Raw genomic sequence first — 25895 nt, 5'->3', positions numbered from 1 at the left:
TGACAGTTTGGCCCGCAACTATTTTATTTTAATTATTGCAAAAACTGGCAATTATTGGCTAACGGAAACGCAGGTGTGTGTGTGTGCCTGTGCTTACCTCCAGTTCCTGCCTGTTGAAGATGGCCTTGATAGGTGAGGGCTGTGTGGCTGCAGAAAGGAGCTGCTGGAGGAGCATGAGGGGGGGCAGGGGACCCTCAGGAGACAGGTCACCCACGTCAGGAGACACAGCCATAGGCTCCTCTGTAAGGAGAGGGAGGAGCATAAGGGGGGGACAGGGGACAGTCAGGAGACAGGTCACCCACATCAGGAGACACAGCCATAGGCTCCTCTGTAAGGAGAGGGAGGAGCATAAGGGGGGACAGGGGACAGTCAGGAGACAGGTCACCCACATCAGGAGACACAGCCATAGGCTCCTCTGTAAGGAGAGGGAGGAGCATAAGGGGGGACAGGGGACAGTCAGGAGACAGGTCACCCACATCAGGAGACACAGCCATAGGCTCCTCTGTAAGGAGAGGGAGGAGCATAAGGGGGGACAGGGGACAGTCAGGAGACAGGTCACCCACATCAGGAGACACAGCCATAGGCTCCTCTGTAAGGAGAGGGAGGATGAGGGGGACAGGGGACCCTCAGGTCTCCCAATAAATATCTACAATGTCAACCATTCAAAAGAGACTCTTTCTCTGAGGTATCATTATATCCACTCACAAGGGGACCAGACTAGCCCTGCTAAGGTTAGATCTGACCCGGAATCAGTGCTTACCACTGGGGTTGGGTGGGAGGTCTAGTACTAGATCTGACCTGGAATCAGTGCTTACCACTGGGGTTGGGTGGGAGGTCTAGTACTAGATCTGACCCGGAATCAGTGCTTACCACTGGGGTTGGGTGGGAGGTCTAGTACTAGATCTGACCCGGAATCAGTGCTTACCACTGGAATCAGTGCTTACCACTGGGGTTGGGTGGGAGGTCTAGTACTAGATCTGACCTGGAATCAGTGCTTACCACTGGGGTTGGGTGGGAGGTCTAGTACTAGATCTGACCTGGAATCAGTGCTTACCACTGGGGTTGGGTGGGAGGTCTAGTACTAGATCTGACCCGGAATCAGTGCTTACCACTGGGGTTGGGTGGGAGGTCTAGTACTAGATCTGACCCGGAATCAGTGCTTACCACTGGGGTTGGGTGGGAGGTCTAGTACTAGATCTGACCTGGAATCAGTGCTTACCACTGGGGTTGGGTGGGAGATCTAGTACTAGATCTGACCTGGAATCAGTGCTTACCACTGGGGTTGGGTGGGAGATCCAGCACGGCAGCCTGTGAGAGGATCTGTCGTAGTTTGTCCTGGTGTGAGAGGAGGGCCCTGGATGCCTTCAGGATGTACAGTCTCAGCTGCTGGCACCGCAAGAGGGCAACGTCGACCTGGTCAGCTAGATGCCAACAACACACAGTTACACCCTGGACTACACACACTGAACAGACAGACTTGAAACAAAGTCAGCACAGGTTAGTGAGGCATAAAGAACCATTCAACAGGAACATCATGTACAGCAGTAAGCAGAACACAGGAAACATGATGTAAAGTCCATTGTCTCAGTCAGAACATTATAGTAAACACACTGATGGGAGCAGCTGTAGGTGTCTGGCCTGGTTTCACAGTGGGTTTGTAGCAGCTGTAGGTGTCTGGCCTGGTTTCACAGTGGCTTTGGAGCAGCTGTAGGTGTCTGGCCTGGTGTCACAGTGGCTTTGTAGCAGCTGTAGGTGTCTGGCCTGGTTTCACAGTGGGTTTGTAGCAGCTGTAGGTGTCTGGCCTGGTTTCACAGTGGCTTTGGAGCAGCTGTAGGTGTCTGGCCTGGTTTCACAGTGGGTTTGTAGCAGCTGTAGGTGTCTGGCCTGGTGTCACAGTGGCTTTGTAGCAGCTGTAGGTGTCTGGCCTGGTTTCACAGTGGGTTTGTAGCAGCTGTAGGTGTCTGGCCTGGTTTCACAATGGCTTTGGAGCAGCTGTAGGTGTCTGGCCTGGTTTCACAGTGGGTTTGTAGCAGCTGTAGGTGTCTGGCCTGGTTTCACAGTGGCTTTGGAGCAGCTGTAGGTGTCTGGCCTGGTGTCACAGTGGCTTTGTAGCAGCTGTAGGTGTCTGGCCTGGTTTCACAGTGGGTTTGTAGCAGCTGTAGGTGTCTGGCCTGGTTTCACAGTGGCTTTGGAGCAGCTGTAGGTGTCTGGCCTGGTTTCACAGTGGGTTTGTAGCAGCTGTAGGTGTCTGGCCTGGTTTCACAGTGGCTTTGTAGCAGCTGTAGGTGTCTGGCCTGGTTTCACAGTGGGTTTGTAGCAGCTGTAGGTGTCTGGCCTGGTTTCACAATGGCTTTGGAGCAGCTGTAGGTGTCTGGCCTGGTTTCACAGTGGCTTTGGAGCAGCTGTAGGTGTCTGGCCTGGTTTCACAGTGGGTTTGTAGCAGCTGTAGGTGTCTGGCCTGGTTTCACAGTGGGTTTGTAGCAGCTGTAGGTGTCTGGCCTGGTTTCACAGTGGGTTTGTAGCAGCTGTAGGTGTCTGGCCTGGTTTCACAGTGGGTTTGTAGCAGCTGTAGGTGTCTGGCCTGGTTTCACAGTGGGTTTGTAGCAGCTGTAGGTGTCTGGCCTGGTTTCACAGTGGGTTTGTAGCAGCTGTAGGTGTCTGGCCTGGTTTCACAGTGGGTTTGTAGCAGCTGTAGGTCTCTGGCCTGGTTTCACAGTGGGTTTGTAGCAGCTGTAGGTGTCTGGCCTGGTTTCACAGTGGGTTTGTAGCAGCTGTAGGTGTCTGGCCTGGTTTCACAGTGGGTTTGTAGCAGCTGTAGGTGTCTGGCCTGGTGTCACAGTGGGTTTGTAGCAGCTGTAGGTGTCTGGCCTGGTTTCACAGTGGGTTTGTAGCAGCTGTAGGTGTCTGGCCTGGTTTCACAGTGGGTTTGTAGCAGCTGTAGGTGTCTGGCCTGGTTTCACAGTGGGTTTGTAGCAGCTGTAGGTGTCTGGCCTGGTTTCACAGTGGGTTTGTAGCAGCTGTAGGTGTCTGGCCTGGTTTCACAGTGGGTTTGTAGCAGCTGTAGGTGTCTGGCCTGGTTTCACAGTGGCTTTGGAGCAGCTGTAGGTGTCTGGCCTGGTTTCACAGTGGGTTTGTAGCAGCTGTAGGTGTCTGGCCTGGTTTCACAGTGGGTTTGTAGCAGCTGTAGGTGTCTGGCCTGGTTTCACAGTGGGTTTGTAGCAGCTGTAGGTGTCTGGCCTGGTTTCACAGTGGGTTTGTAGCAGCTGTAGGTGTCTGGCCTGGTTTCACAGTGGGTTTGTAGCAGCTGTAGGTGTCTGGCCTGGTTTCACAGTGGGTTTGTAGCAGCTGTAGGTGTCTGGCCTGGTTTCACAGTGGGTTTGTAGCAGCTGTAGGTGTCTGGCCTGGTTTCACAGTGGGTTTGTAGCAGCTGTAGGTGTCTGGCCTGGTTTCACAGTGGGTTTGTAGCAGCTGTAGGTGTCTGGCCTGGTTTCACAGTGGGTTTGTAGCAGCTGTAGGTGTCTGGCCTGGTTTCACAGTGGGTTTGTAGCAGCTGTAGGTGTCTGGCCTGGTTTCACAGTGGCTTTGGAGCAGCTGTAGGTGTCTGGCCTGGTTTCACAGTGGGTTTGTAGCAGCTGTAGGTGTCTGGCCTGGTTTCACAGTGGGTTTGTAGCAGCTGTAGGTGTCTGGCCTGGTTTCACAGTGGGTTTGTAGCAGCTGTAGGTGTCTGGCCTGGTTTCACAGTGGGTTTGTAGCAGCTGTAGGTGTCTGGCCTGGTTTCACAGTGGGTTTGTAGCAGCTGTAGGTGTCTGGCCTGGTTTCACAGTGGGTTTGTAGCACCTGTAGGTGTCTGGCCTGGTTTCACAGTGGGTTTGTAGCAGCTGTAGGTGTCTGGCCTGGTTTCACAGTGGGTTTGTAGCAGCTGTAGGTGTCTGGCCTGGTTTCACAGTGGGTTTGTAGCAGCTGTAGGTGTCTGGCCTGGTTTCACAGTGGGTTTGTAGCAGCTGTAGGTGTCTGGCCTGGTTTCACAGTGGGTTTGTAGCAGCTGTAGGTGTCTGGCCTGGTTTCACAGTGGGTTTGTAGCAGCTGTAGGTGTCTGGCCTGGTTTCACAGTGGGTTTGTAGCAGCTGTAGGTGTCTGGCCTGGTTTCACAGTGGGTTTGTAGCAGCTGTAGGTGTCTGGCCTGGTTTCACAGTGGGTTTGTAGCAGCTGTAGGTGTCTGGCCTGGTTTCACAGTGGGTTTGTAGCAGCTGTAGGTCTCTGGCCTGGTTTCACAGTGGGTTTGTAGCAGCTGTAGGTGTCTGGCCTGGTTTCACAGTGGGTTTGTAGCAGCTGTAGGTCTCTGGCCTGGTTTCACAGTGGGTTTGTAGCAGCTGTAGGTCTCTGGCCTGGTTTCACAGTGGGTTTGTAGCAGCTGTAGGTGTCTGGCCTGGTTTCACAGTGGGTTTGTAGCAGCTGTAGGTGTCTGGCCTGGTTTCACAGTGGCTTTGGAGCAGCTGTATGTGTCTGGCCTGGTGTCACAGTGGGTTTGTAGCAGCTGTAGGTGTCTGGCCTGGTTTCACAGTGGGTTTGTAGCAGCTGTAGGTGTCTGGCCTGGTTTCACAGTGGGTTTGTAGCAGCTGTAGGTGTCTGGCCTGGTTTCACAGTGGGTTTGTAGCAGCTGTAGGTGTCTGGCCTGGTTTCACAGTGGGTTTGTAGCAGCTGTAGGTGTCTGGCCTGGTTTCACAGTGGGTTTGTAGCAGCTGTAGGTGTCTGGCCTGGTTTCACAGTGGGTTTGTAGCAGCTGTAGGTGTCTGGCCTGGTTTCACAGTGGGTTTGTAGCAGCTGTAGGTGTCTGGCCTGGTTTCACAGTGGGTTTGTAGCAGCTGTAGGTGTCTGGCCTGGTTTCACAGTGGGTTTGTAGCACCTGTAGGTGTCTGGCCTGGTTTCACAGTGGGTTTGTAGCAGCTGTAGGTGTCTGGCCTGGTTTCACAGTGGGTTTGTAGCAGCTGTAGGTGTCTGGCCTGGTTTCACAGTGGGTTTGTAGCAGCTGTAGGTGTCTGGCCTGGTTTCACAGTGGGTTTGTAGCAGCTGTAGGTGTCTGGCCTGGTTTCACAGTGGGTTTGTAGCAGCTGTAGGTGTCTGGCCTGGTTTCACAGTGAGTTTGTAGCAGCTGTAGGTGTCTGGCCTGGTTTCACAGTGGGTTTGTAGCAGCTGTAGGTGTCTGGCCTGGTTTCACAGTGGGTTTGTAGCAGCTGTAGGTGTCTGGCCTGGTTTCACAGTGGGTTTGTAGCAGCTGTAGGTGTCTGGCCTGGTTTCACAGTGGGTTTGTAGCAGCTGTAGGTCTCTGGCCTGGTTTCACAGTGGGTTTGTAGCAGCTGTAGGTGTCTGGCCTGGTTTCACAGTGGGTTTGTAGCAGCTGTAGGTCTCTGGCCTGGTTTCACAGTGGGTTTGTAGCAGCTGTAGGTCTCTGGCCTGGTTTCACAGTGGGTTTGTAGCAGCTGTAGGTGTCTGGCCTGGTTTCACAGTGGGTTTGTAGCAGCTGTAGGTGTCTGGCCTGGTTTCACAGTGGGTTTGTAGCAGCTGTAGGTGTCTGGCCTGGTGTCACAGTGGGTTTGTAGCAGCTGTAGGTGTCTGGCCTGGTTTCACAGTGGGTTTGTAGCAGCTGTAGGTGTCTGGCCTGGTTTCACAGTGGGTTTGTAGCAGCTGTAGGTGTCTGGCCTGGTTTCACAGTGGGTTTGTAGCAGCTGTATGTGTCTGGCCTGGTTTCACAGTGGGTTTGTAGCAGCTGTAGGTGTCTGGCCTGGTTTCACAGTGGCTTTGTAGCAGCTGTAGGTGTCTGGCCTGGTTTCACAGTGGGTTTGTAGCAGCTGTAGGTGTCTGGCCTGGTTTCACAGTGGCTTTGGAGCAGCGGTTGGAAACTAAAGTATTTGTTGTTGTTCTGTTGCACTGTTCCAACCAGCAAAATAAAGTACCGAACCGGTTTGAACCCCAAAAATACTGGTTTATAATCGCTCCTTTCTGTTCCATTTAACTGGGAACTCAACTTTTTTTATTTTACATTTATCTCATTAAGTAATTTCACCAATCAGTAACGTCAGAACAGTAACCTATGGTAACGTCAGTACAGTAACCTATGGTAACGTCAGAACAGTAACCTATGGTAACGTCAGTACAGTAACATCAGTACAGTAACCTATGGTAACGTCAGTACAGTAACCTATGGTAACGTCAGTACAGTAACCTATGGTAACGTCAGAACAGTAACCTATGGTAACGTCAGTACAGTAACATCAGTACAGTAACCTATGGTAACGTCAGTACAGTAACCTATGGTAACGTCAGTACAGTAACCTATGGTAACGTCAGTACAGTAACCTATGGTAACGTCAGAACAGTAACCTATGGTAACGTCAGTACAGTAACCTATGGTAACGTCAGTACAGTAATCTATGGTAACGTCAGTACAGTAACCTATGTTGTGACTCAGACAGTGATTCAGAGAGTTAACTACTACAGGTTGTGACTCTGTGGGTGTCCTACCTGTGAGCCCGCGGCTGAGAGACGTCTTCAGGTGTTGTTTCTCCAGCTTGCTGCCGGCCAGGTTAACCAGTTGAGCCCAGACAACCAACATGGAGTCAGAGAAGGGAAGGTTCTGAACACTGAACGATACTACTGGTAGCTAGAGGACAGACACAGGGTTATTAGAACAAGACCTGGAAATAGCTGTACAAGACTGTGTGTGTGTGTGTGTGTGTGTGTGTGTGTGTGTGTGTGTGTGTGTGTGTGTGTGTGTGTGTGTGTGTGTGTGTGTGTGTGTGTGTGTGTGTGTGTGTGTGTAACAGCTAAACACCTACTGGTTTGAGTTGGCTGAGCAGGCAGACCCTACAGGTCCTCATCTCATGAAACTGCACTGTGATTCGTCCTTTAGGTGTGATGCGTGTGACCGTTCCCTCTCCGTACTCCTCATGGATGACCTGTCCACCCAGCCTCAGCCTCCCGTCGATGCCCCCGATCACAGCCAGCACGGCCATCAGACCCCCCACCCTGGGGCCCTCCGAGTCAGGGAAGTACTCCTCAAGAGAGAGACAGAGAGAGCATTATTATACGGTGATCATTTCTACGATGAAGATGTTTTCATAAAGAACAGGAAAGTCAACATGAGGATTGAACCTTAGAACCCTGCCATAAGGGTCATGAAGAGTTACACAACAGTGAGATTTGGGAGACAGAAGTTGATCCTGAGGGGGGAAATCTCTCTTGAACATACACTAAGCTACTCCCACATGAAGTCATCATCACATCATAAATATAAAAAGCATTTTCAGTTGCAGATTTCATATTGAAAGAGTTTTTTAGTCCAGGACTTAATGTGTGTCTGGGAAACGGGCCCATAGTGCAGTAAGACGTGAGTACCGTCTCAGAGTGTCGTCCGGCCATCACATCTCCTATACAGCTGAGTTGACAGTTGATATAGTCGTTGAGCAGAGCGTTCCATTGGCCCAGGGAGTGCAGCGTGCGCAGCACAGAAACTATCTCCTCAGCCAGTGTACTGCTGTGACTGGCTGTCAGGGAGGCCTGGGGGCGGGACTTCCTGCGTCTCAGAGAGCCCTCTGTGACAGGGACAGGAAGACATGTTATGACAGACAACAGAGAGGAGATGAAGTTACTCTGAGGGAATGTTCTACATGTTTACGGTCCTGGTCTTGGTCTTGTACATGGAGGATGTTATTATTGGTCTTTCATGCCTTTCTTCATTTTTCCTGAGGGCGCTCATGAAGTTGTATTGAACCCTGACATACCTCTGAGCAGGACACCCCAGGAAACCACAGGGTGAGGGGTCAGGGTGAGGGGTTAGGGGTCACGGGTTAGGGTACATACCTCTGAGCAGGGTCAGGTCAGAGGAGCAGGAGCGAAGTAGACAACCCAGGAAACCAAAGAGTTTAGGATCAGGGTGAGGGGTTAGGGGTCACGGGTTAGGGTACATACCTCTGAGCAGGGGCAGGTCAGAGGAGCAGGAGCGAAGTAGACAACCCAGGAAACCAAAGAGTTTTTCCACCAGGAACTTCATGTCCTGAGATCTCTCCACCTTGTCCCAGGAGGGGAGCACGGCCTGCAGCAGACGCAGAGCCAGGATCTGGAGACAGGGAGGAGACACTTGTTACACACAGATTAACATGGATACAGGGGATAAGGGGAATGTCTCGTTTAGCCATCGCTATACAGCAGACGCAAAGCCAGGACGCAAAGCCAGGACGCAAAGCCAGGACGCAAAGCCAGGACGCAAAGCCAGGACGCAGAGCCAGGACGCAGAGCCAGGACGCAAAGCCAGGACGCAAAGCCAGGACGCAAAGCCAGGACGCAAAGCCAGGACGCAAAGCCAGGACGCAGAGCCAGGATCAGTTAGACATCTGGGGACAGGGAGGAGGAGACAGTGTAAGGGACATGCCTCTTGGCTATCTCCACACACCCTCTCTATTCAGTCTCTCTGGAGCATGACGGAGGCCTGTACTGTCTCTCCGGAGCATGACGGAGGCCTGTACCGTCTCTCCGGAGCATGACGGGGGCCTGTACCGTCTCTCCGGAGCATGACGGAGGCCTGTACCGTCTCTCCGGAGCATGACGGAGGCCTGTACTGTCTCTCCGGAGCATGACGGAGGCCTGTACTGTCTCTCCGGAGCATGACGGAGGCCTGTACTGTCTCTCCGGAGCATGACGGAGGCCTGTACTGTCTCTCCGGAGCATGACGGAGGCCTGTACTGTCCTCATCTGTCACATCTGTTTGACTGGTACCAAAGGCAGAGCTTCCCCACCATGAGCAGAACATCCTCACCAGTCTTTACTGGTACCAAAGGCAGAGCTTCCCCACCACCAGCAGAACATCCTCACCAGTCTTTACTGGTACCAAAGGCAGAGCTTCCCCACCACCAGCAGAACATCCTCACCAGTCTTTACTGGTACCAAAGGCAGAGTTTCCCCACCACCAGCAGAACATCCTCACTAGTTTTTACTGGTACCAAAGGCAGAGCTTCCCCACCACCAGCAGAACATCCTCACCAGTCTTTACTGGTACCAAAGGCAGAGCTTCCCCACCACCAGCAGAACATCCCCACCAGTCTTTACTGGTACCAAAGGTAGAGTTTCCCCACCACCAGCAGAACATCCTCACCAGTCTTTACTGGTACCAAAGGCAGAGTTTCCCCACCACCAGCAGAACATCCTCACCAGTTTTTACTGGTACCAAAGGCAGAGCTTCCCCACCACCAGCAGAACATCCTCACCAGTCTTTACTGGTACCAAAGGCAGAGCTTCCCCACCACCAGCAGAACATCCTCACCAGTCTTTACTGGTACCAAAGGCAGAGCTTCCCCACCACTAGCAGAACATCCTCACCAGTCTTTACTGGTACCAAAGGCAGAGCTTCCCCACCACCAGCAGAACATCCTCACCAGTCTTTACTGGTACCAAAAGCAGAGCTTCCCCACCATGAGCAGAACATCCTCACCAGTCTTTACTGGTACCAAAGGCAGAGCTTCCCCACCACCAGCAGAACATCCTCACCAGTCTTTACTGGTACCAAAGGCAGAGCTTCCCCACCACCAGCAGAACCACCAGTCTTATTGACCAACATCAAGGTGGTTTTACCTGTCTCTGCAGTGTCACAGCATTACAGGACTGTTGTCCCTCTACGATGCGGATCAGCAGACTGATCCAGGCCGAAGTACTGAGAGTTGAACACATCTGGGGCTGGAGGGCCATGCTGCGGATGAAACCCAGAGTACACCAGCTACGATGCTGCTCCCTGGATACCAGCCGGTGAGAACCTGAGGGTAGAGGTGAGAGGTCAGGACAGAGAGTACACCAGCTACGATGCTGCTCCCTGGATACCAGCCGGTGAGAACCTGAGGGTAGAGGTCAGAGGTCAGGACAGAGAGTACACCAGCTACGATGCTGCTCCCTGGATACCAGCCGGTGAGAACCTGAGGGTAGAGGTCAGAGGTCAGGACAGAGAGTACACCAGCTACGATGCTGCTCCCTGGATACCAGCCGGTGAGAACCTGAGGGTAGAGGTCAGAGGTCAGGACAGAGAGTACACCAGCTACGATGCTGCTCCCTGGATACCAGCCGGTGAGAACCTGAGGGTAGAGGTCAGAGGTCAGGACAGAGAGTACACCAGCTACGATGCTGCTCCCTGGATACCAGCCGGTGAGAACCTGAGGGTAGAGGTCAGAGGTCAGGACAGAGAGTACACCAGCTACGATGCTGCTCCCTGGATACCAGCCGGTGAGAACCTGAGGGTAGAGGTCAGAGGTCAGGACAGAGAGTACACCAGCTACGATGCTGCTCCCTGGATACCAGCCGGTGAGAACCTGAGGGTAGAGGTCAGAGGTCAGGACAGAGAGTACACCAGCTACGATGCTGCTCCCTGGATACCAGCCGGTGAGAACCTGAGGGTAGAGGTCAGAGGTCAGGACAGAGAGTACACCAGCTACGATGCTGCTCCCTGGATACCAGCCGGTGAGAACCTGAGGGTAGAGGTCAGAGGTCAGGACAGACATTTCTCAGGGCTGAGTGATTACATCTACATCGCCTCTTCCTTGAGATGCAGTGGGTTACCTGTCTTGTCGTTGGCTCCACTCTCCACCAGCATGCGGAGAAGACCACAGAGGGTCCGTGTGGCGTCTGTCTGCATCACCTCAGAGTAGATCCCAGCAGACAGAGACAGGGTCTTCAACAGGTTCACTGTACTGGTCAACAACATGGCTGTAGGGTGGGCACTCTTATCTAGCACCTCTCCTTCTAGTACACACACAGGAACAGACATTAGAGAAAAGGTCTGTCTGACATGTTATTTTACCTCAGTGACTTACTACACACTGTAAAGCATTTGATTTGATCATTGTTGATGTAGGCCTTAAGAAATCTAATTTGATTAATTTGATTGCATCAGGGGGTGTATTGTGTGTATACAGTACCAGTCAAAAGTTTGGACACACCTACTCATTCAAGGGTTTTTCTTTATTTTTTACTATTTTCTATATTGTAGAATAATAGTGAAGACATCAAAACTATGAAATAACTCATTTGGAATCATGTAGTAACCAAAAAAGTGTTAAACAGATGAAAATATATCTTTGATTTCAGATTCTTCAAAGTAGCCATCTTTTGCCTTGAGGACAGCTTTGCACACCCTTGGCATTCTCTCAACCAGCTTCATGAGGAATGCTTTTCCAACAGTCTTGAAGGAGTTCCCTCATATGCTGAGCACATGTTGGCTGCTTTTCCTTCACTCTGCGGTCCAACTCATCCCAAACCATCTCAATTGGGTTGAGGTCGGGTGATTGTGTAGGTCAGGTCATCTGATATGCTGTATATACTGACCAGAGGGTGTGTGGGTGTATATATATATATATACACACACAGACCAGGGGGTGTATATACTGACCAGGGGGTGTATATATTGACCAGAGGGTGTGTGGGTGTACATATATATACACATACACAGACCAGGCGGTGTATATATACAGACCAGGGGGTGTGTATATACTGACCAGGGGGTGTATATATACAGACCAGGGGGTGTGTATATACTGACCAGGGGGTGTGTGTATATACAGACCAGAGGGTGTAAATATACTGACCAGGGGGTGTGTATATACTGACCAGAGGGTGTGTATATACTGACCAGGGGGTGTATATATACTGACCAGGGGGTGTATATATACTGACCAGGGGGTGTAAATATACTGACCAGGGGGTGTAAATATACTGACCAGAGGGTGTAAATATACTGACCAGGGGGTGTATATATACTGACCAGGGGGTGTATATATACTGACCAGGGAGTGTATATATTCTGACCAGGGGGTGTGTATATACTGACCAGGGGGTGTGTATATACTGACCAGGGGGTGTATATATACTGACCAGGGGGTGTATATATACTGACCAGGGGGTGTATATATACTGACCAGGGGGTGTATATATACTGACCAGGGGGTGTATATATACTGACCAGGGGGTGTATATATACTGACCAGGGGGTGTATATATACTGACCAGGGGGTGTATATATACTGACCAGGGGGTGTATATATACTGACCAGGGGGTGTATATATACTGACCAGGGGGTATATATACTGACCAGGGGGTGTATATATAGTGACCAGGGGGTGTATATATACTGACCAGTGTCATCCTCGGTGTCAGAGTCTTCAGTAGCAGGCTGGGAGGCAGGTGGGGGCTCAGACAGCTTCAGGTCATATTTGCCCTCCTTCCCCATCCTGTAGGAGTTGGTACTGCTGGTATCCCACTGGACCCGAATCCACCCATCCTCACCCAGCTCCCCTATCACCCGGCCCAGACCCGGCGCAGGACCATCCTACACAGAGAATAACATTTTAGTAATTTAGCACAAGGGTTCTCAAACTTTTTCACTCAGACCCCCCTTCCAGCATTGGGAAAGAGCCTGCACCCCCCCACGTTTATTTCTATGGCCACCTTGTAAATTCTACTATTACAACTTTAAAGAGTAAGTTGAACAGATTACATTCATATTCTGACAATCTCTGTAACTCACTTAGATAATACCTTTGATGATACAGTGGTTGCAATACAAGGTTATAACATTTACAGAAAATACAGAAATGCCAAAGGTGGAGGTGTTGCTGTTTATATTCAGAACCACGTTCCTGTAAAGCTTAGAGAGGATCTCATGTTAAATACTGTTGAAGTAATATGGCTACAGGTTCATCTGCCTCACCTAAAGCCCATTCTGGTGGGAAGCTGCTATAGACCACCAAGTGCTAACAGTCAGTATCTGGATAATGTGTGTGAAATGCTTGCTCCTCAGGATCCCTAATAAACCCCAGGAAGAGTAGCTGCTGCCTTGGCAGGAACTAATGGGGATCCATAATAAACCCCAGGAAGAGTAGCCGCTGCCTTGGCAGGAACTAATGGGGATCCATAATAAACCCCAGGAAGAGTAGCTGCTGCCTTGACAGGAACTAATGGGGATCCATAATAAACCCCAGGAAGAGTAGCTGCTGCCTTGGCAGGAACTAATGGGGATCCATAATAAACCCCAGGAAGAGTAGCTGCTGCCTTGACAGGAACTAATGGGGATCCATAATAAACCCCAGGAAGAGTAGCTGCTGCCTTGGCAGGAACTAATGGGGATCCATAATAAACCCCAGGAAGAGTAGCTGCTGCCTTGGCAGGAACTAATGGGGATCCATAATAAACCCCAGGAAGAGTAGCTGCTGCCTTGGCAGGAACTAATGGGGATCCATAATAAACCCCAGGAAGAGTAGCTGCTGCCTTGACAGGAACTAATGGGGATCCATAATAAACCCCAGGAAGAGTAGCTGCTGCCTTGGCAGGAACTAATGGGGATCCATAATAAACCCCAGGAAGAGTAGCTGCTGCCTTGGCAGGAACTAATGGGGATCCATAATAAACCCCAGGAAGAGTAGCTGCTGCCTTGACAGGAACTAATGGGGATCCATAATAAACCCCAGGAAGAGTAGCTGCTGCCTTGACAGGAACTAATGGGGATCCATAATAAACCCCAGGAAGAGTAGCTGCTACAGATCAGTAATTGACCTGATCTCCCCACTTCCAGTCCAGTCTCCTCATACTTAGTGAATCATTATAAACTAGTAGTATTTATAGTAGTAGTAGTAGTAGTAACAATATTTATAGTAGTATACCAGTAGTATATAATACCAGTAGTACTACAGTAATTGACCTGATCTCCCCACTTCCAGTCCAGTCCTCTCATCACTCTGGTTCCGATCTTCATCATGGCGGCTAGTTCAGGCCCTGAGGCGGGCAGGGGAGTGGGGGTCGCCTCCTTTCGGCTCTCCTCCAGTACCGTAGCTGATCCCCCGTGACCTCTCGACCCCAGCTCCTCCTCACTGCTGTCTGTACTGGGGCCTGGAAACAATAGTCAATAACAGACAATAACCGTGTGTGTGTGTGTGTACACCTATATGAGTGTGAAAGGGCATCGTCCATGCTGCCAGTCCTCACCTATGAGTCTGAGGATGCTCTGCGTGAGCGCCAGTGTACCAGAGTTCAGCAGCAGAGCGAGGCTGTTGGCGCCGTGTTTCAGAGACAGCATGTGGAGCATGGAGAGAAGGAAACGGGCCTGAGGGATGGTACCCAGGCTGGGACCGGCCGGGTTCTCATTGGTAATGGTCTGGAGAGGGACGGGCTGTACACCTGGAGTACACATGGTCACAACCCAGAGTGACAGAGTTAGGTCATTACATCCCACATGGTCACAACCCAGAGTGACAGAGTTAGGTCATTACATCCCACATGGTCACAACCCAGAGTGACAGAGTTAGGTCATTACATCCCACATGGTCACAACCCAGAGTGACAGAGTTAGGTCATTACATCCCACATGGTCACAACCCAGAGTGACAGAGTTAGGTCATTACATCCCACATGGTCACAACCCAGAGTGACAGAGTTAGGTCATTACATCCCACATGGTCACAACCCAGAGTGACAGAGTTAGGTCATTACATCCCACATGGTCACAACCCAGAGTGACAGAGTTAGGTCATTACATCCCACATGGTCACAACCCAGAGTGACAGAGTTAGGTCATTACATCCCACATGGTCACAACCCAGAGTGACAGAGTTAGGTCATTACATCCCACATGGTCACAACCCAGAGTGACAGAGTTAGGTCATTACATCCCACATGGTCACAACCCAGAGTGACAGAGTTAGGTCATTACATCCCACATGGTCACAACCCAGAGTGACAGAGTTAGGTCATTACATCCCACATGGTCACAACCCAGAGTGACAGAGTTAGGTCATTACATCCCACATGGTCACAACTCAGAGTGACAGAGTTAGGTCATTACAAGGCCATGTTAGTAGCCTCTATTAAAGGCTACGTGGAGCCATGTTAGTAACCTCTATTGAAGGCTACGTGGAGCCATGTTAGTAACCTCTATTAAAGGCTACGTGGAGCCATGTTAGTAGCCTCTATTGAAGACTGTGGAGCCATGTTAGTAACCTCTTGAAGACTGTGGAGCCATGTTAGTAACCTCTATTGAAGGCTGTGGAGCCATGTCCGTAACCTCTATTAAAGGCTACGTGGAGCCATGTTAGTAACCTCTATTGAAGACTGTGGAGCCATGTTAGTAACCTCTACTAAAGGCTACGTGGAGCCATGTTAGTAACCTCTACTAAAGGCTACGTGGAGCCATGTTAGTAACCTCTACTAAAGGCTACGTGGAGCCATGTTAGTAACCTCTACTAAAGGCTACGTGGAGCCATGTTAGTAACCTCTATTAAAGGCTACGTGGAGCCATGTTAGTAACCTCTACTAAAGGCTACGTGGAGCCATGTTAGTAACCTCTACTAAAGGCTACGTGGAGCCATGTTAGTAACCTCTATTGAAGGCTACGTGGAGCCATGTTAGTAGCCTCTATTAAAGGCTACGTGGAGCCATGTTAGTAACCTCTACTAAAGGCTACGTGGAGCCATGTTAGTAACCTCTATTAAAGGCTACGTGGAGCCATGTTAGTAGCCTCTATTAAAGGCTACGTGGAGCCATGTTAGTAGCCTATATTGAAAGGCTACGTGGAGCCATGTTAGTAACCTCTATTAAAGGCTACGTGGAGCCATGTTAGTAACCTCTACTAAAGGCTACGTGGAGCCATGTTAGTAACCTCTACTAAAGGCTACGTGGAGCCATGTTAGTAACCTCTATTGAAGGCTACGTGGAGCCATGTTAGTAGCCTCTATTAAAGGCTACGTGGAGCCATGTTAGTAACCTCTACTAAAGGCTACGTGGAGCCATGTTAGTAACCTCTATTAAAGGCTACGTGGAGCCATGTTAGTAGCCTCTATTAAAGGCTACGTGGAGCCATGTTAGTAGCCTCTATTGAAAGGCTACGTGGAGCCATGTTAGTAACCTCTATTAAAGGCTACGTGGAGCCATGTTAGTAACCTCTACTAAAGGCTACGTGGAGCCATGTTAGTAACCTCTACTAAAGGCTACGTGGAGCCATGTTAGTAACCTCTATTGAAGGCTACGTGGAGCCATGTTAGTAACCTCTATTAAAGGCTACGTGGAGCCATGTTAGTAACCTCTATTGAAGGCTACGTGGAGCCATGTTAGTAACCTCTATTAAAGGATACGTGGAGCCATGTTAGTAACCTCTATTAAAGGCTACGTGGAGCCATGTTAGTAACCTCTATTAAAGGCTACGTGGAGCCATGTTAGTAACCTCTACTAAAGGCTACGTGTTGCCATGTTAGTAACCTCTATTGAAGGCTGTGGAGCCATGTTAGTAACCTCTATTAAAGGCTACGTGGAGCCATGTTAGTAACCTCTACTAAAGGCTACGTGGAGCCATGTTAGTAACCTCTATTAAAGGCTACGTGGAGCCATGTTAGTAACCTATATTGAAGGCTACGTGGAGCCATGTTAGTAACCTCTATTAAAGGCTACGTGGAGCCATGTTAGTAACCTCTATTAAAGGCTACGTGGAGCCATGTTAGTAACCTCTATTAAAGGCTACGTGGAGCCATGTTAGTAACCTCTATTAAAGGCTACGTGGAGCCATGTTAGTAACCTCTACTAAAGGCTACGTGGAGCCATGTTAGTAACCTATATTAAAGGCTACGTGGAGCCATGTTAGTAACCTCTATTAAAGGCTACGTGGAGCCATGTTAGTAACCTCTATTAAAGGCTACGTGGAGCCATGTTAGTAACCTCTATTAAAGGCTACGTGGAGCCATGTTAGTAACCTATATTAAAGGCTACGTGGAGCCATGTTAGTAACCTCTATTAAAGGCTACGTGGAGCCATGTTAGTAACCTCTACTAAAGGCTACGTGGAGCCATGTTAGTAACCTCTACTAAAGGCTACGTGGAGCCATGTTAGTAACCTCTATTGAAGGCTACGTGGAGCCATGTTAGTAACCTCTATTAAAGGCTACGTGGAGCCATGTTAGTAACCTCTATTGAAGGCTACGTGGAGCCATGTTAGTAACCTCTATTAAAGGCTACGTGGAGCCATGTTAGTAACCTCTATTAAAGGCTACGTGGAGCCATGTTAGTAACCTCTATTAAAGGCTACGTGGAGCCATGTTAGTAACCTCTACTAAAGGCTACGTGTTGCCATGTTAGTAACCTCTATTGAAGGCTGTGGAGCCATGTTAGTAACCTCTATTAAAGGCTACGTGGAGCCATGTTAGTAACCTCTACTAAAGGCTACGTGGAGCCATGTTAGTAACCTCTATTAAAGGCTACGTGGAGCCATGTTAGTAACCTATATTGAAGGCTACGTGGAGCCATGTTAGTAACCTCTATTAAAGGCTACGTGGAGCCATGTTAGTAACCTCTATTAAAGGCTACGTGGAGCCATGTTAGTAACCTCTATTAAAGGCTACGTGGAGCCATGTTAGTAACCTATATTAAAGGCTACGTGGAGCCATGTTAGTAACCTCTATTAAAGGCTACGTGGAGCCATGTTAGTAACCTCTACTAAAGGCTACGTGGAGCCATGTTAGTAACCTATATTAAAGGCTACGTGGAGCCATGTTAGTAACCTCTATTAAAGGCTACGTGGAGCCATGTTAGTAACCTCTATTAAAGGCTACGTGGAGCCATGTTAGTAACCTATATTAAAGGCTACGTGGAGCCATGTTAGTAACCTCTATTAAAGGCTACGTGGAGTCATGTTTAGCTCACCCAGTTGATTAAAGTTGCCGCTGGCTTCCAGCAGGATGTTGCGTAGGTTCTGGATGGACCAGGAGTACAGCTTCCCGAAGGTGACCTCTAACAACATGCGGTTGAAGGGAGGGATCAGACCTACGTCTTTCAGACAGTCAGACAGCGGCTCCCTGAGGTACACAACACACAGTAACTAACACACACCAGTAACACACACACATCACACAGTAACTAACACACACATCACACACCAGTAACTAACACACACACCAGTAACTAACACACACACACACACACACCAGTAACTAACACACACACACACACACACACACCAACAACTAACACACACACACACACACACACACACACACACACACACACACACACCAGTAACACACACACACACACACCAGTAACACACACACACCAGTAACACACACACACACACCAGTAACTAACACACACACACACACCAGTAACACACACACACCAGTAACACACACACACCAGTAACACACACACACCAGTAACACACACACACACCAGTAACTAACACACACACCAGTAACTAACACACACATATACACAACTAAACATGCATTCAATTAAGTTCCACAACTGCCATGAGACATGACGGTAAATTCCCTCAGGCTACAGCCACGTCTCAGGCTACAGCCACGTCTCAGGCTACAGCCACGTCTCAGGCTACAGCCACGTCTCAGGCTACAGCCACGTCTCAGGCTACAGCCACGTCTCAGGCTACAGCCACGTCTCAGGCTACAGCCACGTCTCAGGCTACAGCCACGTCTCAGGCTACAGCCACGTCTCAGTCTACAGCCACGTCTCAGTCTACAGCCACGTCTCAGTCTACAGCCACGTCTCAGACTACAGCCACGTCTCAGACTACAGCCACGTCTCAGTCTACAGCCACGTCTCAGGCTACAGCCACGTCTCAGTCTACAGCCACGTCTCAGACTACAGCCACGTCTCAGGCTACAGCCACGTCTCAGTCTACAGCCACGTCTCAGTCTACAGCCACGTCTCAGTCTACAGCCACGTCTCAGTCTACAGCCACGTCTCAGTCTACAGCCACGTCTCAGTCTACAGCCACGTCTCAGTCTACAGCCGCGTCTCAGTCTACAGCCGCGTCTCAGTCTACAGCCGCGTCTCAGGCTACAGCCGCGTCTCAGTCTACAGCCGCGTCTCAGTCTACAGCCACGTCTCAGGCTACAGCCACGTCTCAGGCTACAGCCACGTCTCAGTCTACAGCCACGTCTCAGGCTACAGCCACGTCTCAGACTACAGCCACGTCTCAGTCTACAGCCGCGTCTCAGTCTACAGCCACGTCTCAGGCTACAGCCATGTCTCAGGCTACAGCCACGTCTCAGGCTACTGCCACGTCTCAGTCTACAGCCACGTCTCAGTCAAGCTCCTCAGACATTCTTTCCAGAAACAACTATAAAATCAGTGGCATGTACCCGATGTTGGTCCCCTCAGGTATGACCCTCTGCCAGCCACACAGCATGGCATACTGGACCGAGGGCAGCAAGAAGCTCTTAGAGGCCAGCTTCAGCATGGTGTCAATGCCCTCCAGCCGAACCTCAGCACGCTCCAACTGGAGAAGAACATAATATCAACATTAGACATTTGAGATCTGCGAAATTAGATTTGGGAGTGTAATGTCCCTTTAATATTCACCCAGAATGGTCTTCCCTGTCCCCCCCTGTCCCTCCACAGGTAGACATTTATTCGCCCTACCGTATTCTTCCAGACACCACTAGTCTGATACGGACCTACAGAAACAGAATTCTGACCGCTGGTACACCCACCACAAACATGTCCGTGTCCCTGTCCCATTCTGTACCTGTTTGAGAAGACACTTCCTCATCTTCTCCACGTCGAGTGGCTCCTCCTTCAGAGCGAACTCTACGATGGTCCCCATGAGGCTGGAGGTAGAGAAGACTCCTTGGACACTGTGCTTCAGCCACTTAAACTTCTGGACGTGAGCTACCGTGTTGAGGAGAGGAGCCAGCCGATCCTGCTGCTACACAACACACAGCAATACAACTGACATGGTACACCTCTATTCAGGATGAAGGACAGGGGTAGAGGGGCATGACTTTACAGAGAGCGGAAGGAGAGAGAGAGACAGAGACAGAGAGACAGAGAGACAGACAGAGAGAGAGAGAGAGACAGAGAGAGAGAGAGACAGAGACAGAGACAGAGAGAGAGAGAGAGAGAGAGAGAGAGAGAGAGACGGGGGAGAGACAGAGAGAGAGAGAGAGACAGAGACAGAGAGAGAGATAGAGAGGGGGGGGGCAGGAGATAGAGGGAGAGAGAGACAGAGAGACAGAGAGAGAGAGAGACAGAGAGAGACAGAGAGAGACGGGGGAGAGACAGAGAGAGACAGAGAGAGACGGGGGAGAGACAGAGAGAGAGAGAGAGAGAGAGACAGAGAGAGAGAGAGAGACAGAGAGAGAGAGAGAGACAGAGAGAGAGAGACAGAGAGAGAGAGACAGAGAGAGAGAGAGAGACAGAGAGAGAGACAGAGAGAGAGAGAGAGAGAGAGACAGAGAGACAGAGAGAGAGAGAGAGAGACAGAGAGAGACAGAGAGAGAGAGAGAGAGAGAGACAGAGACAGAGACAGAGAGACAGAGAGACAGAGAGAGAGAGAGAGATAGAGAGATAGAGAGGGGGGGGGCAGGAGAGAGAGAGGGAGAGACAGAGAGACAGAGACAGAGAGAGAGAGAGAGAGAGAGACAGAGAGACAGAGAGACAGAGACAGAGACAGAGACAGAGAGAGAGAGAGAGAGGAGGGGGGGGGGGGCAGAGAGACAGAGAGGGGGGGGGGACAGGGACAGAGAGGGGGGACAGAGACAGAAAGAGGGCGGGGGGGGGGGGGGCAGGCACCTTGGGTGTCTTGTTGGTGGGTAGTTTTCTGTCTGTGGGGGCGGGGCTTATGGGGACACAAAGCTCCCCCTCATTGGTCCCTTCGTTCTCTAGTTTAGGCTCCTCTACGTCTGCCGACTCAGACTTCTTAGGCACTTCAACAACAGACATAGAATATCAACACAATATCAACAGACACACCATACCAGCTTCACCTTTACATTAATGACATGGGGGAGGAACAGACACACCATACCAGCTTCACCCTTTACATTAATGACATGGGGGAGGAACAGACACACCATACCAGCTTCACCCTTTACATTAATGACATGGGGGAGGAACAGACACACACCATACCAGCTTCACCCTTTACATTAATGACATGGGGGAGGAACAGACACACACCATACCAGCTTCACCCTTTACATTAATGACATGGGGGAGAAACAGACACACACCATACCAGCTTCACCCTTTACATTAATGACATGGGGGAGGAACAGACACACACCATACCAGCTTCACCCTTTACATTAATGACATGGGGGAGAAACAGGCACACACCATACCAGCTTCACCCTTTACATTAATGACATGGGGGAGAAACAGACACACACCATACCAGCTTCACCCTTTACATTAATGACATGGGGGAGGAACAGACACACACCATACCAGCTTCACCCTTTACATTAATGACATGGGGGAGGAACAGACACACACCATACCAGCTTCACCCTTTACATTAATGACATGGGGGAGAAACAGACACACCATACCAGCTTCACCCTTTACATTAATGACATGGGGGAGAAACAGACACACACCATACCAGCTTCACCCTTTACATTAATGACATGGGGGAGAAACAGACACACACCATACCAGCTTCACCCTTTACATTAATGACATGGGGGAGAAACAGACACACCATACCAGCTTCACCCTTTACATTAATGACATGGGGGAGAAACAGACACACACCATACCAGCTTCACCCTTTACATTAATGACATGGGGGAGAAACAGACACACACCATACCAGCTTCACCCTTTACATTAATGACATGGGGGAGGAACAGACACACACCATACCAGCTTCACCCTTTACATTAATGACATGGGGGAGGAACAGACACACACCATACCAGCTTCACCCTTTACATTAATGACATGGGGGAGGAACAGACACACCATACCAGCTTCACCCTTTACATTAATGACATGGGGGAGGAACAGACACACCATACCAGCTTCACCCTTTACATTAATGACATGGGGGAGGAACAGACGCAGGTCTCGCTCCACGTAAAACAAATCATTGATGTTTTTGGTCATCTTGTCCTTCACCCATCACAACGAGTGCCATAAATAACCCTTCAGTAAGTACCTCTCTTCTTCCTGCCGTCTCTGATGAGCTTCTGTGTGATCCTCTTCCAGCGCGGCTGGGCACTGAGCAGCTTCAGCTTGGACACGATGGAGAGGTCGCTGCTAACGGCAGGACGCAGCTCGTTGAACAGGAAGCGCAGCCTCTCGATGACAGGAGCACAGACCTCCTTATAACTACGACCTTGCTCCTGGTGCGTCTGGAACAACCGAGGACAGAGAGAAAGACACTGGATCTACCTCACAAATACCAAACTCAGGACCGACACTAGCCTGCTCACAGATCTGTTAGTGCCGTATAGGTAACTTCTATGGATGTACCAAAGACCATAAGAGTTGGCTATACAGCACAGACAGACCTGGGACCAGGCTACAGAATAACATTCAATGAAGTATACCTTGATTAAAGAGCACTTAGCCTGGTAGACCATGCGACAAACGTCGATCACAGATCTGGGGAGGGTCCTCTGCTTGCCCTGCTCCACGCCCAAGGCACATTGGTTGACGAGCGAAAGGGCGATGTGACCTATGAGAGAGCCAGACGCTGCTGTCAATCACCCAGTAACCAATCAAATCACTTGATAAACTAGAGAACTTTCAAATGACCCGCTGTTACCTCATAGACAGTATGACCCCTACCCTCTGTTACCTCATAGACAGTATGACCCCTACCCTCTGTTACTACATAGACAGTATGACCCCTACCCTCTGTTACTACATAGACAGTATGACCCCTACCCTCTGTTACTACATAGACAGTATGACCCCTACCCTCTGTTACTACATAGACAGTATGACCCCCTACCCTCTGTTACTACATAGACAGTATGACCCCTACCCTCTGTTACTACATAGACAGTATGACCCCTACCCTCTGTTACTACATAGACAGTATGACCCCTACCCTCTGTTACTACATAGACAGTATGACCCCTACCCTCTGTTACTACATAGACAGTATGACCCCTACCCTCTGTTACTACATAGACAGTATGACCCCTACCCTCTGTTACTACATAGACAGTATGACCCCTACCCTCTGTTACTACATAGACAGTATGACCCCTACCCTCTGTTACTACATAGACAGTATGACCCCTACCCTCTGTTACTACATAGACAGTATGACCCCTACCCTCTGTTACTACATAGACAGTATGACCCCTACCCTCTGTTACTACATAGGACAGTATGACCCCTACCCTCTGTTACTACATAGACAGTATGACCCCTACCCTCTGTTACTACATAGACAGTATGACCCCTACCCTCTGTTACTACATAGACAGTATGACCCCTACCCTCTGTTACTACATAGACAGTATGACCCCTACCCTCTGTTACTACATAGACAGTATGACCCCTACCCTCTGTTACTACATAGACAGTATGGAAGTAGAAATGTCTCCATTGCGAACCAAAAGGACAATATTATATATTTTTTACATAACTAGCCAATTCAAAATGGAATACATTTCAAAGACCACAACGGAAGATCAAATTCTGTCTCATTGGTTCGAGGTGTGACAGTGGCGTGTGACAGTGGCGTGTGGTTGCTAGGTTACCGAGGTCCTGGTGTTTGAGCAGGCAGCAAAGAAGCAGGCGTCCGACTTCCTCCACAGGGTGCTCCAGGGGGAAGGTGATGGGCGTGATGAGGTGGTACTGCTTACAGCACCGCTCCATTTGGCACAGGAAGTCCTGGAACAGAAAACGACCAACAGAAGCGCTAAGATGACACATCTAATGGAGGCAGACAGGTGACACACACACATGAGGAAGAAGAAACGGGGGCAGAAGGTCATAACTAAAGCTGCCAGTGGATACTCGAATCGTCACGGGACTGTCCGGCTCCAAGGACATCGAAACACAGGATATAACCAGTGTTTCAGATAGCTACGGATAAATTAGATGTATTAAATATAGATAAATTAGATGTATTAAATATAGATAAATTAGATGTATTAAATATAGATAAATTAGATGTATTAAATATATATAAATTAGATGTATTAAATATATATATATAGATGTATTAAATATATATAAATTAGATGTATTAAATATAGATATATTAGATGTATTAAATATATATATATAGATGTATTAAATATATATATATAGATGTATTAAATATATATATATAGATGTATTAAATATAGTCACAGCTCCAAATACCCATTTGAAATGTATGATTATCACCCTAAACCTGCCTTCCTAGCCCTAACCCCTGGCCCCTAATCACTAACCCCTGGCCCCTAACCCCGGGCCCCTAATCACTAACCCCTGGCCCCTAACCCCGGGCCCCTAATCACTAACCCCTGGCCCCTAACCCCTGGCCCCTAATCACTAACCCCTGGCCCCTAACCCCTGGCCCCTAACCCCTGGCCACTAACCCCTGGCCCCTAACCCCTGGCCACTAATCACTAACCCCTGGCCACTAATCACTAACCCCTGGCCACTAATCACTAACCCCTGGCCATTAACCCCTGGCCACTAACCCCTGGCCCCTAACCCCTGGCCCCTAACCCCTGGCCCCTAACCCCTGGCCCCTAACCCCTGGCCATCACTAACCCCTGGCCATTAACCCCTGGCCCCTAACCCCTGGCCCCTAACCTCTGTCCCCTGGCCAGTAATCTTCAGTGTGGTCCTGAGTGGTGTTGTCAGCGATAGCCTGTAAGAAGGGCTGAGCATGGTCGCTGAGGGTGAGCCTGCATAACCCTTATCCCTGACCTCTAACCTTTACCTTCACAGTGTGGTCCTGAGTGGTGTTGTCAGCGATAGCCTGTAAGAAGGGCTGAGCATGGTCGCTGAGGGTGAGCCTGCGGGAGTAGATCTGTTGAGCCTTATCAGGTGTTCCCGGAGACCAGCAGTGGTCCTCGTCCTTCTCCTCGTTGTAGTTGTAGTGGATCTGACTGGTCTGCAGTCCGCCTTGGAAGATGGACGACTGGAGCCACTCTGATGACAGAGAGGTCATGTGGAGGTTAGGAACTGATCAGATGAATCTCAAGCAGCATGACAGAGGTAATGTGCAGGTTAGGAACTGATCAGATGAATCTCAAACAGCATGACAGAGTTGTTGAACTCACAGGGCTGATTTCCTAGAAACAGATTAAGCCTCGATTGAAAAATCACTCAATCTGAAACCTGCCCACGAAGTTCCATAGAAAATATGATGATGTACTGACTAGTACATTATCTCCATGGACAACAGGTCAGGGTCACTGACTAGTACATTATCTCCATGGACAACAGGTCAAGTCACTGACTAATACATTATCTCCATGGACAACAGGTCAGGGTTACTGACTAGTACATTATCTCCATGGACAACAGGTCAGGGTTACTGACTAGTACATTATCTCCATGGACAACAGGTCAGGTCACTGACTAATACATTATCTCCATGGACAACAGGTCAGGGTCACTGACTAGTACATTATCTCCATGGACAACAGGTCAGGGTCACTGACTAGTACATTATCTCCATGGACAACAGGTCAGGGTCACTGACTAGTACATTATCTCCATGGACAACAGGTCAAGTCACTGACTAATACATTATCTCCATGGACAACAGGTCAGGGTCACTGACTAGTACATTATCTCCATGGACAACAGGTCAGGGTCACTGACTAGTACATTATCTCCATGGACAACAGGTCAGGGTTACTGACTAGTACATTATCTCCATGGACAACAGGTCAGGGTTACTGACTAGTACATTATCTCCATGGACAACAGGTCAGGTCACTGACTAATACATTATCTCCATGGACAACAGGTCAGGGTCACTGACTAGTACATTATCTCCATGGACAACAGGTCAGGGTCACTGACTAGTACATTATCTCCATGGACAACAGGTCAGGGTCACTGACTAGTACATTATCTCCATGGACAACAGGTCAAGTCACTGACTAATACAT

At 49.6% G+C, this 25895-nt stretch overlaps 1 protein-coding gene across 12 annotated transcripts in view; it reads right to left on the bottom strand.

Moving 5' to 3' along the window:
• herc2 (HECT and RLD domain containing E3 ubiquitin protein ligase 2) overlaps nt 1-25895 on the bottom strand; it is a gene marked incomplete at its 3' end in the record, with an annotated part of 169836 nt that overhangs the window by 88430 nt on the left and 55511 nt on the right. For 8 of the 12 annotated variants that reach the window (XM_071346645.1, XM_071346646.1, XM_071346652.1 and 5 more), the window contains 19 exon segments: nt 98-240; nt 1275-1421; nt 6520-6658; nt 6834-7052; nt 7393-7589; nt 7966-8113; nt 9622-9800; nt 10594-10776; nt 12167-12359; nt 13728-13915; nt 14012-14203; nt 17710-17861; nt 19170-19306; nt 19556-19735; nt 20602-20735; nt 21974-22169; nt 22368-22495; nt 23535-23667; nt 24713-24924. In XM_071346645.1, coding sequence (XP_071202746.1) covers nt 98-240; nt 1275-1421; nt 6520-6658; nt 6834-7052; nt 7393-7589; nt 7966-8113; nt 9622-9800; nt 10594-10776; nt 12167-12359; nt 13728-13915; nt 14012-14203; nt 17710-17861; nt 19170-19306; nt 19556-19735; nt 20602-20735; nt 21974-22169; nt 22368-22495; nt 23535-23667; nt 24713-24924 — 3200 coding nt within the window. 12 annotated transcript variants of the gene reach the window in all.

The sequence above is a fragment of the Salvelinus alpinus genome, chromosome 16 (assembly GCF_045679555.1).
Source record: "Salvelinus alpinus chromosome 16, SLU_Salpinus.1, whole genome shotgun sequence".
NCBI classification, from domain to species: Eukaryota; Metazoa; Chordata; class Actinopteri; order Salmoniformes; family Salmonidae; genus Salvelinus; species Salvelinus alpinus.
This window is presented reverse-complemented; position numbering and strand designations above follow the sequence as displayed.